This window comes from Berghia stephanieae, chromosome 9, assembly GCF_034508935.2.
Source record: "Berghia stephanieae isolate SIO BIC M18660-M18661 chromosome 9, UCSD_Bste_1.3, whole genome shotgun sequence".
Classification (NCBI taxonomy): Eukaryota; Metazoa; Mollusca; class Gastropoda; order Nudibranchia; family Aeolidiidae; genus Berghia; species Berghia stephanieae.
In genome coordinates, this window is record NC_088368.1 from 13547053 (window position 1) to 13567895 (window position 20843).

Here is a 20843-nt window from a genome sequence, read left to right on the forward strand (position 1 = left end):
TTTCTACACATACTATTAGGGATAGTCCTCAAGCACCATAAACGACGCTGCCCAGTCTCTAGAAAGACGTATTCCTACACAGCCAGATACGTCATAAATTTAGGGAATTAGTAAAAAGGCATATCAGTTCTTCAAAAAAATATCAAGATATAGGTAAAAGAAAAGATTAACGATTTTCTATTTTGCTTGTTTTTGCAGAGACAGTAGAATACAACAACAAACTTCACAATGCAGAGGAGAAATATATTAAACCTTATGTTCAAACTACTCACTCTCAGGGATAATCATATTTATTCTGAATTAGACAAAATTCTGACTCAGCACCGCATTACACCACAGGCCTATCACAGTAGGCAATAGCAACCACTCTGCCACACATATTTACAAGAAAATGTCTACATGCAACTCACTCTTACAATTATCCAACACACAAAACATTGCACCAACAATCCACTTATCAGTAACGACACATGCAGTATTGCATTTGATTTTCGACCCTATAAAAAATATTTGTTTATGTGCACAACTTTATTTCACACACGAAGCTGACCATAGCAGATACAAATCCCATGTATTCAAAATGCAATAAAACATTACAAACAGAGAGAAAAAATAGGTAGCAGGCACTGGTGTGTGATAAAGATAAAAAAAGTGTGTATGAAACAGTGCCAGACAAGTTAAGGAAGAAATATACAAGAATATTTATCCCAAAAATTCAGCCTGCTTTGACTAAGGATCAAACCTCATATCTCTTGATTACCGGTCAGACATGCTACTATTACCCACAGAGGTTACCGATATTTGGGACGATTTAATGTATGATTTTATACCCTTCATAAGGGTACTCGTCTCCGCTTTGGACCCTTCTTGCATCATATTACAAAATCATTGAGCACGAGAGAACGAGGACAAAGACATTCGAGTAGCTCTATTATCATTTTCGGAAATATCAAAGTGAAAAATTAGGGAGCAGGCACTGGTGTATGACAAAGATCTGAAAAAGTGTGTTTAAAACAGTGCCAGGCAAAGTAGGAAAGAAAAATACAAGAAATAAAACCATTCCAGAAATGTGGTCTGCCTCAACTTGGGAATCGAATATCATATATCATATTCACCATCTTCTTCACCGTAATCATTGCACCCGATTGAGGTGGCAGGTCACTGATTCTTACGGGTTAAAGCAACTATTATTTTATAATAATCCAATCTGGTATACGAATATATAAAATACACTTCCATTTGATGAATCTCATTGTCCCATTACGTTTTTCCCAACAGACTCCAACCAAACTGACAGATGAGAAATTTGTATGCACCTGCAAAAGGTCAGTGGGTTTGTTCTCTGCTGACATCACATCTGCCAGTGATCTTATTGACAACAGAATTAAGTCCCGCTTACAAGCAGTTATCAAACCGTCCGAAAAAAAGGAATATTTTGTGACGACTGTTGTCATAGGATTGTGGATTGCATACCTCGCCTTTATGGTTTTTGCTAGGAAAAGCGATATCCTCTTGAAAAATAACGTAAGATTTAATGTTTGTTTAGTCATCAAAAAATATAATTTTAATCTCCAAAAAATCTTTACAGTTCGACCTCTGGATAACAACATCTCATTATCCAGGGATGTCGTTATTCAGTGGTTTTCAAGATGGTGGAAATGATGGTGTTGTGAGGCCCGTGAATATAATGATTCGATGCGCAATCCAGTGCTTTTGAGAACACCCCTCCAAACGACGTTAAAAATTTGTATTTTTTCCTATTGACTCAGGATAACATTTACACTTTCACTCTCCAAATAATGTGTATTGTTATTGATTGTATAATTATTGCGTAAACTTCTTACATAAGCTTACACTCTTACATACGCCCCATTCTTAGAATTTAAATTGGCATAAAGACAAGCTATTTCTATAAATTTCGCAATAAAAAAGTGCGTAATGTTCACTTTCACTTGTATTTTTCAGCATTGTGTAATGATAGTAATAAAATGGAGATGTCTGATAGTTAAGGATTGCTTACTTTGTCACGTGTTATTTGGCACGATAAAAATAACTCGCTTAATAAATACAAATATATGAAAGAATCGGATATTGCTGATTCCATCCATCTCAGATGTTATTTGTCTAATTTATATATCATCTACTTTATCTTAAACGCTTAAATTGAAGCTCTTCTTCCACTTCTCAATTTTTTATAATCAGATACTGAATGTATATCGTTTAAGTTTCAATTAACCGAACTTTCCATTTTAACGAATTCCTTCAAACTGTATAAGCTGAAAAGTCATAATTTTGAAATTGTAAGTCATCTGTGAGTTACGATCCTTACCAGTTATCGATTTTAATATAGCTGTTATAAGCGAAATCCTTTCCTATTGTTTTGCAATTAATGAAAAAATATTTTTGATTAAGACAAATTGGTTCAAAGATTCATACAAACTTTTGAAGCTGTGCATTGAGGGACAGCTGAGAAAAAGAAGAAAAAAACGCGCCACTCGTTAAAAATCTGACTATAATTATAGACATAGTCAATCATTTACTACGAATATCGATTATATGAGCAAAAGTAAATAATCACATTAAAAACTATTGAGAAAAACACTACCTGGTCTGATCAAACACATTTTCGCTTGTATTTTAGAGGATCTTTCTATTTATTAGGAGGATCCCTAATTGTGTGTATTGTGTGTATTATATATATATATATATATATTATATATATATATATATATATATATATATATATATATATATATATATACGTGTGCGTTTGTGTTTGTGAGTAATATATTTATGTACAGTGTGTATATGGATGTGTGTGTGTGTATGTGTGTGTGTGAGTGTGTGGGTAATTGGATGCGTGTGAGCTTTTGTTCGTATGTCCGAATCTGCAGTATATGTTTTTTACTGATGGTCAATGTGAAGCGCATCGAAGCTTCAGCATAAAAGCTCTATATAAATGTACATTTATTATTATATTATTATTATTATATTATTCATTATTATTATCATTATTTTATTATTATTATTATTATATTATTATTATATTATTATTATTATTATTATTATTATTATTATTATTATTATTATTATTATTATATTATTATTATTATTATTATCATTATTATTATCATTATTATTATTATTATTATTATTATCATTATTATTATCATTATTATTATTATTATTATTATTATATTATTATTATTATTATTATTATTATTATTATTATTATTATTATTATTATTATTTATTATTATTATTATTATTATATTATTATTATTATTATTATTTTATTATATTATATTATTATTATTATTATTATTATTATTATTATTATTATTATTATTATATTATTATTATTATTATTATTATATTATTATTATTATTATTATATATTATTATTATTATTATATTATTATATTATATATTTATTATTATTATTATTATTATTATTATTATTATTATTATTATTTATATATTATTATTATTTTATTATTATTTATTATTATTATTTTATTATTATTATCCCAATTGCTCAGTTAGTGGAGTACTCGCTTCACATGCAAAGGGACAGAGTTCGATCCCGTGTGATGTCGATGTTTTTTTTTTCTGAACCCCCCCCCCCCCCCCCTTTCCATCAGTGATTGGGTAGCTTGGTCTGTTAGATCTGGTGCTTTGCGATAGTCTAGCATCTTATCCAAAGGGTAGCAATCAATAACTATTATCCATTTCACCTTAGGACACTGAGATAATATCCGACTCCATGGGCCAATTGGCTCTGAACGACTATTGTTTCCATTTGATTTGACTTCCTTTTTATATTAAACAAGGCCACTGCTGTTTGCACAAGTATGGTTTTTGTTATTTGTAGTAGTAATGCAAATAGCATTTGTTGTTTGCAGCAGTACTCCATTAAGAGCACTGTTTTGCGTAATTTACAGTTATACTGCATTTATAGAATTTTTATATTATTTGCAGTACCACAAGAGACAATTTATAAATATTCACAACGGGTGTCTCTTACTTTTTCATAAAGTATTCTGATAGTCACAGAGAACACTTTTTGAATTTTGAAAATCCGCCCCATAGATAAGATAATGAGAGCAAATTCATTTTAAGAACTGAGGATTTTTTGCTTGCCAATTGATATAAGAAAATGTTCCAACTTTCACGTCAGGTAACAAACTACGCACGCGACCACGCACGCACACAGAGAGTGAGAGAGAGAGAGAGAGAGAGAGAGAGAGAGAGAGAGAGAGAGGGGGAGAGAGAGAGAGAGAGAGAGAGAGTGAAGAGAGAGGGAGAGAGAGAGGAGAGAGGGGAGAGAGAGAGAGAGGAGAGAGAGGAGAGAGAGAGTGAGAGAGAGAGTGAGAGAGGAGAGTGAGAGAGAGAGAGAGGGGGAGGAGGGGGGGGGGGGAGAGAGAGAGAGAGAGAGAGAGAGAGAGAGAGAGTGAACTTTTATTTTAAACACTGAGCATACTTTGAATCTAAATGATGAAACAGGAAATATTCATGACAATAATGTCAGCTCTCGGGATAAAAGGTGATGGTCGAATGAGCAAGTTTGAAAAAAAACAGGGGGAAAAAGTTTTATTGATTGCTGGAAAATACAAATACAAGACCTAGTCAAGTTTTAGTCTTTAAGGAGACAATAAAACATTCAAAATCTTAATTCTCAGTCACACAATATCTTGCAATCATCCCTTTTTTCTGTCATTCTCAAACTAACACACGCTCATCCAACTTCATAACATTCAACAACACCGCCATTTTGAACAGAAAGAGCCCAGAATGTGGAGAAGAAGAAATGAACTTACTAGTTTTTAGGTCAGAGTGCATCTCTACAACTACAAGTAACAGTTACATCGCAGAAATGTTATTTGGAAATAGATAGTAAAATTTAATGAATCGTTTCTTTTGTCTTACACTTTTCAAGTTTCGTACTCACTTAGCCGGCAACCACTTCAATCCTAGAGACAGATATCAATTCATGATTTGTGTGAAGACTTCAGCTTTTCCCAATGCTGGGTTGAAGGGTTGTGCTTCAATTGTACTCTTTGGAGACAATGGATCCAGTGGTGAAATGATCCTGGATAATGGCTGTCACTTTCTTGTAAGTCGTGAGCTTTGTGGTCTTGTGGTATAAGATTTGCCTTGGGACAGGGTAAGTCCTTGATTTGAGTCTCTCCGAGGGCAGGGCAAAGTTGTTCTTGGAAAAGGCTCTTTATAAATATTCTTCTATTCATTAATTGCACACAGATGTCCAATGAATATCTGACGTGTTACTCGTGTCTTGTCCTGCATGGTATGCATTTCATTGGTCCCATGTCCCTTGTAAATCTTTAAGCATATTTGGTGAATATTGCGCTGAGCTGAATGAAACTTTTATTATTATTATCATTATTATTATTATTATTATTATTATTATTATTATTATTATTATTATTATTTTATTATTATTATTATTATTGAGGTTTTATATAGCGCAATATCCACTAAACGTTAACAGCAACACTTAACAAGCAGGACGGGACATGACGCCTATTAGACGATATTACAATTTTTTATCGGACAGAGACAATGCTGTTAACGGCCAGGTACTCATTTTACATCTGAGTACGGTGAGAGAATAAAGAGCCTTTTCCAAGGGCTCAACTATGCACCGAGTGCGAGGCTCGACCCAGGACCTTCCGATCCGAAAGCAAGTGACATACCACTAGACCACATAGCCGCTACAGTAGCATATCATTATTATTATTATCATTATTATTATTATTATTATTATTATTATTATTATTATTATTATTATTATTATTATTATTATTATTATTATTATTATTATTATTATTATTATTATTATTATTATTATTATTATTATTATTACTATTATCAACATTGTTGTTTATGTTTTTATTAGTTGTAATAATAGTAGTAGTAGTAGTAGTAGTAGTAGTAGTAGTAGTAGTAGTAGTAGTAGTAGTAGTAGTAGTAATAGTAGTTGTAGTTGTAGTTGTAGTTGTTGCACTAGTAGTAGTAGTAGTAGTAGTAGTAGTAGTAGTAGTAGTAGTAGTAGTAGTAGTCAATCACTTTGCATTTCTCTGATATTGTGCTATAGTAGTAGTAGTAGTAGTAGTAGTAGTAGTAGTAGTAGTAGTAGTAGTAGTAGGTGGTGGTAATAGTAGTATAGTAGTAGTAGTAGTGTGTTAGTTAGTTAGTAGTAGTAGTAGTAGTAGTAGTAGTGGTGGTGGTGGTTGTAGCTGCTGTTGTTGTTGTTGTGCTATAAAAAATCTATTTTTTAAATATTGTTTATTCAATTTGTGTTTCCATTCCTCAGAGGTCTTCAGAATCTTGGTTTTTGGCCAGCATGGCCATGGATCCCGGGCGCCTCCAATCAGTAGTTGTGAGGATTGACCTATCAAAGCACAATATGAGATGGTGGGTTGTTTTGTTGTTTTTTTCCCATAACATACAGGTTTTACACAGAAAGATTATATTGTGTTCCACGTTATTTGTTTTTCTCAACCAGCTTTGTGTCGTATAAGATATTAATTAATTATTTTAATGAAGCGTCACAAAACAGTTTATCCGGTCTTAAGTGTTAAAACAGACAGTAGCAAATGTTTGCTACCCTTTGGATAGGACATTAGCCTATTTAAAAGTACTTTCTGCCTTATCTAACAGACCCAGCTTCCCAATCACTTCTGGAAGATCAGAACAAGCTCAACTGCAAGTGGGATTGATATTGATCCCTTTGTTTATGCACTGTGTACCCTATCAGCTAAGCTATTGGAACTCCTGACCAATTGAGAACCCAATCTAATGATTAACTCCAAAATAATAATTCTACAAAAGTCGTTTATTGGATACATGATTCTCTAATGATAATCCATTTTCTCCACTAGGGGTCTACATTATATAGATGTGTATGATGCTGACAAGAACCGGACTTATCGCGTTTATTTCAAAGACTGGTTTTCCAAACAAATAACTTCTCAGACGTGTCTGATTTCTGAATCGCACACATCCTTCAACATATGCCTCATAGATAAATTTGGACACAATCTAAAGAAATATCACACTCTTTTCTCCGTCTTAATCTCTCTGCCCGGAGATGGCCCAGTGGTGAGTTGATCTGTTATGATACTATAAATTGTACGAATAATAACGTGAAGTTGAATGTAAGCTTCAATTTAATTACAAAAACAGATCAAATGAACGTTTCGGGTTTCCCCTTTATCAACAAAGCAGGATGATTGAAACACAACAGATGTGGTGTTTCAATCATCCTGTTTTGTTGATAAAGGGGAAACCCGAAACGTTCATTTGATCTGTTTTTGTAACTAAATTGAAGCTTACATTCAACTTCACGTTATTTTTTATTTCTTCGAGCTTCGAGCAGCAACATTTATACTATAAATTGTACGGAGTGTCTATTCACAAACGTTTGCTAATAGCCTACTGGCTATTCTATTCGCAAACATTTATTAACCCGGTGATTATACACAGACCCTTTTTTGAAACACCGCTCTGTTTGACATTTATTCTCTTTCGAGAAGTGAAAACGTTCGACATGCACATAGAAATAAGTAAAGTTAATAAAGTATCCATACATGTATAAAATTACTTAAACAACAAAACATCGCCGCCACTTTTTTGTTCCCTTTTTCTTTTTAATTTATATTTTTATTCCCCCCCCCCCCCCCTTTCTTATTTAAAATGCCCCACCCCTTTTTTTCTTTTTGATCTTTATTTTCTCTTTCTTTTAGTTGCTTTCTATAAGATATTGCATTTTGTCAAACCCCTGCCCTATCCAATCTTTTTCGATTGTTAAAATTTTTTAAAATAATTTTTTTTTAAATCTCGCTCAGAGACATAGGGAAAAGAGAAAATGAAAGTCTTACTAGAAACAGAGCAAACAATCAGAGGCAACAAAAAGTGCATACTAAATAAATAAATAGATATAAATAAACCAAAACAATAAATAGATAAATAAATCTCCTCAGTCAGAAAGCGATCAAATGATCAAAGAGAAAAAAAAGTTATATTATACCCAAAAAAATCTTGCTCTGAAACAAAATAATCAAGGCAAAAAAGGAGAAAAAAAGAATAGGAAATCCCGTTAAGAAACAAGAAATAATCAGAGACAAAAAAAAAGAAAAATATATATATATATATATATATATATATATATATATATATATATATATATATATATATATATCAATAATCTCGCTCAGAAACACGAACAAATGATCAGAGAGAAAAAAAAAATTTTTTTTAAATTGCTCAGAAGAAGATCACAAAGGCCAAGCCAACGCTATCATCCACTGAGTCCCTACCACCTCACTTAGTACCTACCACCAGTACTAATATTCACTGAATTCCTGTCAACATTGCTATTATCCAATGAGACCCTACCATCAGCGCTAATATCCATTGACTTCCTCCCACAAGCACTAATTCCCACTGAGGCACGTGTCACTCGGGTCCGAATAACGATGAAATTATTGGCAGCCAGGGGCAGAGGGGGGGGGGGGGGGCGGTCCTAATAATGACTAGATTAAAGTTCCGAGTAATGACGGCCCATCATAAAAGTTATTTTGCTACAAGTCATTATAGGATTATAAATGTTTTCCTTGGTGGGTTACCAACAAATTTGTCTCGGAAAAAAAGTGGAGCGGGACTCAAAAAGACATTGGGGAAACACTGGCCAAACTGCTAACCTTTCAAATTTTAAACCGTTTGCGAATAGCGTGGAAGCTATTGACAAACGTGTGTGAATAGTCGTGTGGCCTATTCGCAACCGTTTAAGTAAAAAAAATTTCATTTCATCGCTGATAATGCTCACAAATTGACATTGTTTCGTGCTTCGTGCTACTCACTTTTGCAAATAGGGGTTCCTTTGTCCATACTTGCCAACTCTTTTATTTTTACTTTTCCATTCCGCCATTGTCTCTAAATTTATGATTTTCAAAAATGATGATAATGATAAGAAAGCATGGATGGGATGGAAAACGTGAAAAAAAAATGTTTTTAATGATTGGCAAAAAGTAGGTAAGCGGGGAAAACTAACTGCACTTGTTTCCACCTTCCCCATTCGATTACCTAACACATGTGATAGTTTTACCAGCTGTGCCAAAATATTGCCTTTATACGTTTGGAGGCAAGGTGGGTGGTAATTTTTATAGGGAATTATAAATTTTTGTCTCAAATTCCAATTGCCTGACTTTTTTGTTTGACCTTCGGAATGTGAAGGGTTGGCAGGCCTTTTTCATCACCAATCATTTCAAACAGAAAACTAAGAAATTATGTAAGACTATAGTCTCAACGTGGGTAACATTTTATATATTCCCAATTGTATGTTTTAAAATTTTATGAAACAATTGAGGTCATCGTGTTTTTGCTAAATTTTGCATTTTGGTTTGCAGGCACTTAAGATAACAAGACTTCACGTTATTGTTCTGTTGAGTTTTGTGACCACACTGATGCTTACTGTGGGAAGGCCTAAATACAAATTCACGGACGATATTATTCCCCATGAAGTATTGCACGTTTTCATTTGCGCTCCTGTTGTTTTAGGACTAAACATTTTTTTCACAATCATCATACAGCTGTGAGTATTCTATATGCTGTGAGTATTCTATATGCAAGCAGAAATGCTGGCAATTATAATGATAGCTAAAGAAGCAGATGGGCTTTTATAAACGCATTTTAAATGAAGGATCAGGCAAAATTTAAATAGTGAAAAGTTTGGGAGCAGGCACTGGTACAAGATAACAATGTGAATGATACAATTCTAGGAGATTAATGAAAAATCAATAACAGAAAAAAAACGTGTTAAGACCTGATTGTAGCAAAGTTTGAGATTCATATAGTGAAAAAATATCTATCACGGTAAAAGCCGGTTTGGACCAAGGTTTTGATTTAGGTTTGGAGGTTGAGTCAAGGGTTTCGTGTGGAGGAGGTGGAGATAGCAATGACTTACTATCAAATTATTTTGCTAACAGAACATTTTATAATAATAATAATAATATATCTTTATTGTCCCCAAAAAAAGTGGCAATTTGTCATTTGGTGACACATTTATAACAATACAATATTGACATAGACACACTCACACAAGATGCACACTAGTCACATAGTAGTTATCGTAAAAAAAAAAAACTGGCATCAACAACAACATCATCATCATCATCATCATCATCATCATCATCATCATCATCATCATCATCATCGTCATAATCATCATCATCATCATCATCATCATCATCATCAACCTTCCTAATATTTTCGTTACAATCCTTCACTTTCACCATTCCCCTATAACACCATTCACCATCTTCATCATACTCATATTATATTATTCCTGTAACAAGCTATGTTTTTAAATTTCGTCTAAAAATTAAGATGGACTTGTCAAAATATCTGAAATCTGCAAATTCATTCAAAATGTTTTGAACTTACATCTTATGATCTTTTTGATACATTAAAAAATATTGTATCTTTATAAATGGAGTTTTATCTACAGTCCACAAAATATTATTATATTCATCATTAATCGCTTCAATCTGGGATAAATTCAGGATGTAACAGATATGAAATAGTGAAATAGAATTTTAAATTGTTAGTATTAGGTATTTACCTAAGATGTTAGCAATTTAAGGACTACATTTATTCTCCTTAATCAAGCATTTAAATTTAGCCCGAGCTTCACATTCTGAATGTAATATATTTTTCACTATAAATTTTATATTTTTGAGTATAATGAATTTCATCTTTTTGTTCTTTGAATTTCGTAATTTTAATTATAAATTTCATATTTTAATAACAAGAACATTTCTATAAACCAATTGCATAAAGCTCCTACAGTGTAGTTAAAATTATTCGCACACTTTCACATATCTGCTCAGCGGGTGGTTGGATGGGAGCATCACCCTTGAATCATATACCTATGATGTTCGCATGGGTGTACGATCCGATAGTGATGTCGTTTCTTTTCTCTTTACTAGCCTATCCTGCTTCTTTGGTTTGTGATTGTATTTTTGACAGGGGATATTTTTTTCCTGTAATCCTCTGCCTGTTTGTTCTTGGTTATTTATAATTTAGCTTATGATATCTTTAGTTATGATTTTGATTGACATTTGTACTATTTTTGTTAGATTGTTTGTTTTTTTGTTTCAGCGGTCTCTCATATAACCTCAATTGTGTTGGAAGAGACCTAAAGCAACAAACAAACAAACAAAACATATCTGCTCACATACATTTCTGACTATAAATTTCGTAATTTTTACTACAAATTTCGTATTTTCCTACTAATTCAATATTTATAATCTATTTTACCTTGGTGTTACAGAAGAGTTCACTTAAGATAAACTCTTTTGGACCAGAAAAAAAGTTTATCTTAATTAAGCAAGATATTGTATCCAATGTCAATGGAAATAACTTTCATTTCAAAATGAGTGATGAGTAAAAGCTCAGTAGCCTCTCTTATTCATGAAAAAAATGAGTGCATGACACTTTTCAATGATGCATCATGCCTAGTCTTTTTATTTGGTAGCCTACATTACGTTTTATTTTTTTTATTTGGGGGGGGGGGGCGGAAGAGGAGGAATTGGCGCGTGGGGGTGGGAAAAGAAGGCTAATATGGCAGTTACCAGTTTATTTTAACTGGAGAGAGACTGATTTGTGCTTATTTTGACCAGGCTGATTGAAGCTAATATGGGGGGAAAATAGCTCTGGATGAAACGTTTCTTACTGGCGATATTTTATCTTAACTCCACTGTAATAAAAGATTGAGGAGATGAGTGACAATTGTTATGATTTAGACTTTCTCCATATACCCTTTAACAAATTTTCTATACATAGTATGCGCTGGGCTAGAAGCTCACAACATTGGCATCCGGTAGTATAACGGACCAACACACAAAACCATAGGTAACCATGAACTTTTATAGTGTGGTTAATACAGTTTAGTGAGAATTACTCACAAACGCGGATGGCAAAAAGCAATAATAACGACTTGAGTGACGTCAACTTCATACTATCTATACAGTCCATATCAACTGGGCGTATTGCACCCGTATACTCTCAGTAAAGGGAAACCGCTTTAATACCTAACCACCTCAAATCGTATACCCTGACGAACAGCCCATTTTGCCTGTTGGCATGTAAGGCAGCAACATCCAGCTTCCTCTGTCAGTGACCATCATCTTCAGGGACCTACATACCCCCCCCCCCTCCTCAATTCTCTCATTTCTCTCTCCACTGTTCTCCAAGTTGCCCGAGGACTCCCTCTACTTCTCTGTCCGCCTGGTGTCCAATATAAGGCAGTTTTGTTGATGTTTCCCTCCTTTTCTCCCCTCATATTATGATGTCCTATCCATCTCCACCTTCCTCTCATGATGATGGCCGTCGTGTCTTCCATTCCACATTGACGCCAGTAAATGTTCATGGTCCTCCCGAGAGTCTTTGTATGAAATGCAGACATCTTGTTTATGTCATCCTCCATCATTCAGATCCATACAGAAATATTGAAATAATACAACTGTTCTTGATTTTAAATTTGGTGTTCTTAATGGGCAGATAAATATTATGGCCAAAACAAAAAAAATATTGTCACAGTGTGGCATGACTGGTACTTTTTCAGATCGAATTAAGGTATTAAAATTTGGGACTTCAAGTCTATATTAACATAATAAATTTGAGACAAAAGAGAAAGGATTGTAATATTAGATGTTTTAACTTTAAATTCTAATTTTAGATTCTGGTTCATTCCATCATAAAGCCAGATTGTGGTAGAAGGCCATTAAATTTTATCTTTACTATGAATTTATGAACAACATGTATTGGTAAACAAATTGTGCGACAATTCGAGATCCCTCAATGATAATAAGGAGAAATTTTTTTTTTTTAAATAAGTTAACTTTTTTATTAATTTGGACATGGTATATTTTAATATCTTGATAACTTATTGCCATCAATTTCTCTTCAGATTGATTGTAAATAAACACTGGCACTTTAGATCTACAAATATCTATCCTTACGAGTAAGTTTTTCACTTAAATATTATATATATATATATATATATATATATATATATATATATTATATATATATATATACATACAAGTTAATATTTGTAATAAGTAGCGTAACTAGGCGTTATTCAAATTATCAGTTTGTAAACAGAGTCTCATGTGGATTGCCTGTCTTCTAACTTGATCAGTTGTTTTTTTTTTAAAGGGATATTTATAGTCAATAGTAACAAAAAGGATTGACAATCAACTGTTATCGATCGATCAAAAAAAAAAAAAAGATGTCCAGCCTGGGAAAAAACAACAATGTAAAATCAAGCCATAACACATATGATAGACGGAAATAGATCAAGAAAAGCAAACCATATTAACAAAAATAACTTGATTTTTATCAAATCAACTTTTTGTTTTCAATCAAGGGTATCTATGGATAGTATGCGCTTGGCTAAGAAGCTCATAACATTGCCATCTGGAAGTATAACGGACCAACACACAAAACTGTGTGTATCCATGAACGTTTATAGTCAGGTTAATACAGTTCAGTGAGCATTTACTCATAAACGTGGATGGCAAAAAAACAATAACAAAGACATGAGTGACGTCATCTTTGAACTATCTATAGCACACATTGGCTCAAATGATTGGGAATCACCATCTGGCCACCGTGTTGCCACATATATTTGCGGCCAACTACATACTATTACTTGGCCGAATTTGATTGTTGATTGCTCAAAACATTTGTCTCGATCTATGTTAATTTCCACAATATAGTAGTATAAAAATTAAATTAGATGACTGTCTCTTTGTAATAGCCTTTATTTCCCTATAAATATTGCGGGTTTCCCATTAGGTTTATAACAAATCGGAAGCCATATTTTGATTAAAAGAAAAGAAGGTCTGCGTCATTTAGCACAATTACAGTAATACTGCAAATGCAACTGCAGTTACAACATGCACATTACATAGGTCCAATTAAATAAAGACTACCACTAAAATAGTGGAATTGGAATGATTTTTTCCATACTGGCCCTGTTGCAAAAAAAAAAGAACTTAGATTCTATTATTATTATTATTATTATTATTATTATTATTATTATTATTATTATTATTATTATTACTATATTTTTATTATTATTATTATTATTATTATTTTATATTATTATTATATTATTATTATCATCATCATCATCATCATTATTATAATTATCCATCACATCATCATCATCATCATCATCATCATTTCATTATATTATTATTATTATTATTATTATTATTATTATTATATTATTATTATTATTATTATTATTATTATTATTATTATTATTATCGTCATTTTAATCATCATGACAACTATTATCTATCGGTAGTAGTGGTTTTAGTAATAGTATTATTGGTATTTTGTGTATATGATAGACGTCGAGAATGACAAGGAGTTGTCCTCGATAGACTCTCATATATTATATAAGTCTAATCAATATAATTAACTTCATTAGGTCATCACCTATTATAGGTTTGTCAATCAATTCAATGAATCATTAATCTGACAGGGAAGATATGTTCTCCTACAAATACAAACCACCCCAAGGTGTGAAAAGCGGAGGTAAGACATTCAAACATTATTTTATAATTAATTAATTTTCATTTAACATTAGTTTATACTAAACTGTTCACTTCCTTGTTTTTGATAGTTTAATGCGCCAGTCATCACCTCAAATAGGTATTTAGTTGGAGTGAATTCAGTTGGATACATAATACAATAATAAAAACATAATACCCTGTTAAAATTACTCAGTTAAAAATCTGCATTTTCTTATGACACTGTATAATCATTTGGTAAAAATGGAAATAGAATTAGAAAAATCTGAGTTTCCTTTTATATTTATTCTTGATATCATTTTAATATTGATCTCACAATTACTTAACCCACGTCAAGTTATGAGGGACACAAGGCATCTACCAAGGACTTCCATTTTTTGTCTGTCAGCTGCATAGATGGAGATGTTATTCCAAGCCAGGCCAGCCTCTTTCAACTCTTTTATGAAGTGTCTACTGTATTCTTTGGGCCTGCCTCTTTAATTTTTTTTTTTTTTTTAATGCCAAAATACAAACTATCACAAAATTTTAGAGAGCTTATATAGACACCGATCAATAACTTTTTCCCACAAATGGATTTTGATAGATTTTTAATATGATTATCATCATAAAATATGCAACCAAATATATTAAATTTAGCTTGGTACTATTTCTCCCGGATGTCTTATTTTTTTGCTTACCCCTCTCCTTATCAACCATAGGAAAATCGTCACATTCGTTACGATCCAACCAGCACTTTTATCATTCAGACTTCTTTTGTAAATCACACAATTTAAAGAACAATGTTTTATTGTAGCTAAAAAACGTGACACTATGATGTTGATAGAGTTCATTTTGCCGAACAATATTATGCATAGAATGTATTTGTTGCTTTCCAGTTTGAGTAAGAAAAAACTATTTTTGTGTTGGGTGGGTGTGAAATTTTGGGGAAAATTCTGAAAATGGCTGGTAAGGAAAGGGTTAAATCTACCGGTCTACTTTCTCTTTTTTTCATCAGACTTCATGCAAAGTCCTATTATTAGCAAAGCAGTTTGCTCCATTCTGGCAATGTGTCCCAGCCATCTCAATTTATATCTTTTTATAGGTGTAGCTATACTGACTGTACCACTCCATTATAAATCTTTAAGTCCCCCCCTTGAGATCCATAATGGATAAGAATTAATCTTTTGTCAACAATTTCTCTACACTATACAGAGGGAAACAAAATGGAAAATTTGATGACCAAGGAGAAACGTCGAACATCGGTTTGTTCTATTCTTAGAGTCAACATTGCTATAGTTTGGATCAGCTTAGTTTTGTTACTGTGCTCTGCTTTTCTCATCTTGATATCTCAACATCAAAGGTAAGTTTTGGTTTTCCCTTGACATATTTATCTCCTTATCGTCAAATCTTTACTGCTCCTGTTGACAAATTATAGAGCATGCATTTGTGTAAGATAATAATAATAATAATAATAATAATAATAATAATAATAATAATAATAATAATAATGATAATAAAAATAATATGAAACCTGCAATAAATTGATTACATTTATTAAGGAGACTGACTGTCAAATTTTATGAGGAAAAACAAGTAATTTCAACAATTCAAAGAAACTTTAGAAAATACTGTTACAAACATCAGAAAATATCAAATTGAAGCTTGTTATTACAAACAAACAATGATATTTTATTGGGTTGAACTCGAAATGGTGGAATTTCCAGGAAATAAAAAACATTTTTTTTAAATTCCCTTTATTCATCCCATAAGCGAAATTTTTTATCCAGGGTCTATTCCAAGGTGAGACTGGAATAACCCAGGCGTCAGCCGCAGTGTAGCGCCGCAAAATGAGCTAGGGCGAAGTGACTTGCTCAAGGCCACACAGCTCAGCGGCGGGTGATCGAACTCGATACCTTCCGGGTACGAAGCAAAGACCGTGCCGCTGAGCCACGCTGTCTTAGGTCTGATCATGACACGACTTTCACTGTTTAAGTATGTTTGACTGACATCGACTTCTGGATCACACCAAACAAGGGATTCGACACAAATTTTGACACAAAACAGAAGAGAAGGAGGGATTTCATTTGATGTATCTATCAAAAATCAAAAATATTTTTTATGGTTTTATTCTTCAATTTTATTTTTAAAGTAATCTTTAGAGACCCTTTCAAGCACAAGTGAAATATAAACCTAAAGAAAGATCTTATTTTCTACTGTATCACTTTTGAATAATTTCGATCACCGATGTTAGCCTAGCCACTGTATTTAATTAAATTCATTTAAATATGTTGTCGACCGATTGAAATGCTTACTTCATGGTATTGGGGTTTTTTTTTTTGTTTTTTTTTTCAAAGTTCCAAGGACGGTTTCACTACAGTTTACTTAACACCATTGGTCTTGTGCCATGAGATTTTTCTTCTGGAGCCCCTGATTATATTCATCATTACACTATTTATCAACTGTGTGAAGAGAATGCACCTTTTTCTCTCATTGGCCAGGATGAGAATTCAAGGTTTGGTGTCAGTTTTTTAAAGTTATATGTTGTGCAATTTTTTCTTACCTTATAAAGGTATTATAAAGGTATATCAGAAGATATCGAAATTGAAACTTTAAATAAATTTTATTCACGTTTCGACACAGCAAACAAATTTGATATTGAAAATGAAAAACATAAATTAGACAGGGCTTTGGAAGATGAAATGACTATTGAGGTCAGTGAAGAGGAAACGAGATTCGTATTTTTGAAACTAAACGAGAGGAAGGCTGCTGGATGGATTGAAAGGAAAATTATTAAAAGAATGTGCCCATCAGCTTTCCCCCATTTATACACATATTTTTAACTGATCCCTCCAATGCGTTTCGATCCCTGGAATTTGGAAAACTTCAAAAATTATTCCTGTTCCAAAAAAAAGAAAAACTTGAAACTATGAACGCTCTCAGACCTGTTGCACTGACCTCAATAGTCATGAAATCTTTAGAAAAACTTGTTCTTGTTAAAATTAGGAATCAGTTTATGCCATTGAGTGATAGTCATCAATTTGCTTACAAACCAGGACGTGGCGTAGAGGATGCCATTTTGCTGTTTACAAACAACATCTACAGGCATCTAGATCACGCTAGGAGCTATTGCAGATTGCTTTTTGCAGATTTTTCTTCAGCGTTCAATACAATGCAACCTCAGTTGGTTGTTCAAAAATTGACTAGTCTGAATTTAAACAAGTATATAATTGCTTGGGTGCTCGAATTTCTTACGGAGAGAGCACAATATGTTCAATTAGGAGAAAACTAATCTTCCTGTATAATTACAAATACTGGTGCTCCTCAAGGTTGTGTATTGTCCCCTGTATTATTCACAATATACACGAATGACTGTAGAAGTCAAAACCTGAGTGTACCTTTAATAAAGTTTGCAGATGACACCGCTCTTCAAGGCCTCATAACAAATGGCAACGAAGTGGCTTATAGGCAAGAAATTGATAGATTTGTGTCTTGATGTGATGCCCACCACCTAGAGCTTAACATAAGCAAGACAAAGGAGCTAGTGATTGACTTTAGGAGAGTGAAGGAACCATAGAACCGTTAAAATTAAAGGACCAATTCGTCCAGCGAGTTCCTCACTACAAATACCTTGGTGTAACGATCGATGACAGGCTCAAGTGGGATGAACATTTGAAAATAATTAGGCATAAGATGTGCAGACATACATATTTTTTATCAAAACTCTCTCAGTTTAGAATAGATAAACCCCTCTGCACATTATTTTATAGAGCAGTAATCGAAAGTGTTTTGTCATTTTGTATAACAGCTTGGGGAGGCAATTGCTTAGCAGTGGAAAGGAACAAAATAAATTCAAATATTAAAAAATCCATTAAACGCTATATAAATGATGTTGACGTTGTAGATCTTTTATACGAGAAATTTTGTATAAATAAAATAACTAAAATATTAAATGACCAGTATCATCCACCAAGACCATCAATTATTATGTCAAAAAGAAGTGGTCGCCCTTTCTCTATTTCAACGAAAACAGAGAGACACCGAAAATCTTTTCTGCCGTCCAGTATTAGGCTTTATAACAACAAGCAATAATCATTTTATATAATTATTTCTCATTTTTACTTTTTAAAAATATAAATATTAATTTATTCATTTATTTGTTTTGCAATCTTTTCAATTTTCAATTTATAGTGACAGTTTTAACTATTTTACAGTGTTGAAATTATTCATATTATAAATTTGCTCCTTTTTTTATATATACATCCTATTTCCATTGCATTTTTATCTAATTGTGGAAATTATAACACGTCTGTACAAAAAATTTCCTTTTTGGGATGCAATAAAATATTATTTATTATTATTATTATTATTATTATTATTATTATTATTATTATTATTATTATTATTATTATTATTATTATTATTATTATATTATTATTATTATCACTGTTATTTTTTAAAATTTTGACAAATTTTGTGTGTGCCCCATATTGCACGATTGTTTTTATGGTGGTTGGATGAGACTTATACGTGTTGTAAAATAATTGATAGATTGTTCATGGAATCTTCTGTTCCCTATTTGATCCAGTCCCCTGTGTCTCTTACTTTTTCTTTTGTACTTTAAATTTCAGATCTACCTGTCCCTAAAAATCTCAATGTTTATTGATGCTGAAATGTCCTACGAGTGTTGCAAGCACTGTAACATGCATAAAAACAATGAAGCGATCCCCGTCCCCAACCCCTTGTAACATGGCATGTATAAATAAAGCTATCTTTCTCAAAATATCAAGTCGTTATGGCAAGACATCAAAGTACGGTTTCTTTGAACTTTTTTATATCCCCCTAGTAGTTTGAGGGAATCTATCTCGAGTGTAGCATAATCCACCGAATGTGCTCGAAGCACTATATTAGATGTCACAAACCAAAAGCAATACAAGATATAGATGTCAGTGAAGCACTGTTACAATTTTTTCGGTCAGAGACAAGACTTTTATTGACCAAATACTCAACTCATTTAACACTTATTATACTTATATATATATATATATACAATATGAGTATAGAGTCTTTTGCATAGACTCAAATTTAGGCTAGGGGAATTGAACCTGGGACCTACTAATCAAAGCTGCACAAAAGGCTAAAGATATTTTTTATAATTATATTATCACCCGTTTCTATCAGAAAGTAAGGAGGCAATTGCAAGGCAGCTTAAGTACCAGGAGGCCCAATACATCCGCAAACTCAAGTATGCTCCATCCTGTGAATACAAAGGTTTTGACGACCTCGCCTACACGAATGTTTCTATGTCCATTGCTAGAGAAAAGGTAAACGCTCTTTATATTCAAATTGCCTGTATTTAATGGTGCCAAAGAGTAAAACTAATACTACAGATCAGTATTATATATATTATAACTTGTTTATTCCTGTAGTCAATATGTTTCCAGACTGGGTCAAACCCCATCAGCACCAATGATGCACTGCTAATGAATGCTCACTTTTCAGGAAGTATAAACCTTTTCCAATTGGATGAAAAAATTCAACTCGGTAACTGTTGTAGATCCAGTAGATTTCAGCTAAAAAATAGAGTGAACGGGAAGAATTGGTACCAAGCTAAATTTAACATATGTGGTTGTTTATTTTATGTTTATTATCATAATAAATATCCCCCGAAATCTGTTCATGGCAAAAAAATAATTGAGTCTATATAACCCCTCTAAAACTTTGTGATAGTCAGTTTTTCGCCATTTGTTATATAAATGATCAACCTAAAACATAAATGTATGCATGTGGATGCATATTTGGTTGATGCAGCCTTAAAGTTGCTTATATTTCTGCTTTAAAAAATTAAAACCCTCAAAATCAGCCTATATTATTCCTGTGTTTTCATTTGTAGATTCACATGTTTCCATTTAAACTGAATAAAATGTGGACAGCCTAGACCTACTATTAAAAACTTTCCACACTGCTCAGCTTTAATAAAAGCAAATATGTGTACACCTAGGACCTAAAATGCAGATTGGAAAATCAAAATTTGAAATTTTAGTAGTTGAGCTTAATGATCTCATTGTTTTGAGGATTATCGTGTGCATGTCATAAGTTTTATAAAATCATCAAATCTATGTCAAATTCAAGTCAGTGTATGGCCAAGAAAAGTATAAAATAGCATACAAACCTTGATATCACTTCATTCTCATATTCTTATAGCAATTTTGTTTTCCATGTAGCTCAGTGTCT

The 20843-nt window shown here is 32.5% G+C and overlaps 1 protein-coding gene across 1 annotated transcript in view; it reads left to right on the forward strand.

The window, feature by feature from the left end:
* Positions 1 to 20843, forward strand: part of LOC144979723 (uncharacterized) — a 122812-nt gene that overhangs the window by 69032 nt on the left and 32937 nt on the right. Inside the window, exons 28-37 of the mRNA XM_078926677.1 lie at positions 1279 to 1524; positions 4940 to 5116; positions 6338 to 6438; positions 6906 to 7125; positions 9432 to 9616; positions 12995 to 13048; positions 14585 to 14637; positions 15825 to 15972; positions 16967 to 17124; positions 19791 to 19933. Of these exons, the coding sequence (XP_078782803.1) occupies positions 1279 to 1524; positions 4940 to 5116; positions 6338 to 6438; positions 6906 to 7125; positions 9432 to 9616; positions 12995 to 13048; positions 14585 to 14637; positions 15825 to 15972; positions 16967 to 17124; positions 19791 to 19933 (1485 nt within the window). The remainder of the gene's footprint in view (positions 1 to 1278; positions 1525 to 4939; positions 5117 to 6337; positions 6439 to 6905; positions 7126 to 9431; positions 9617 to 12994; positions 13049 to 14584; positions 14638 to 15824; positions 15973 to 16966; positions 17125 to 19790; positions 19934 to 20843) is intronic.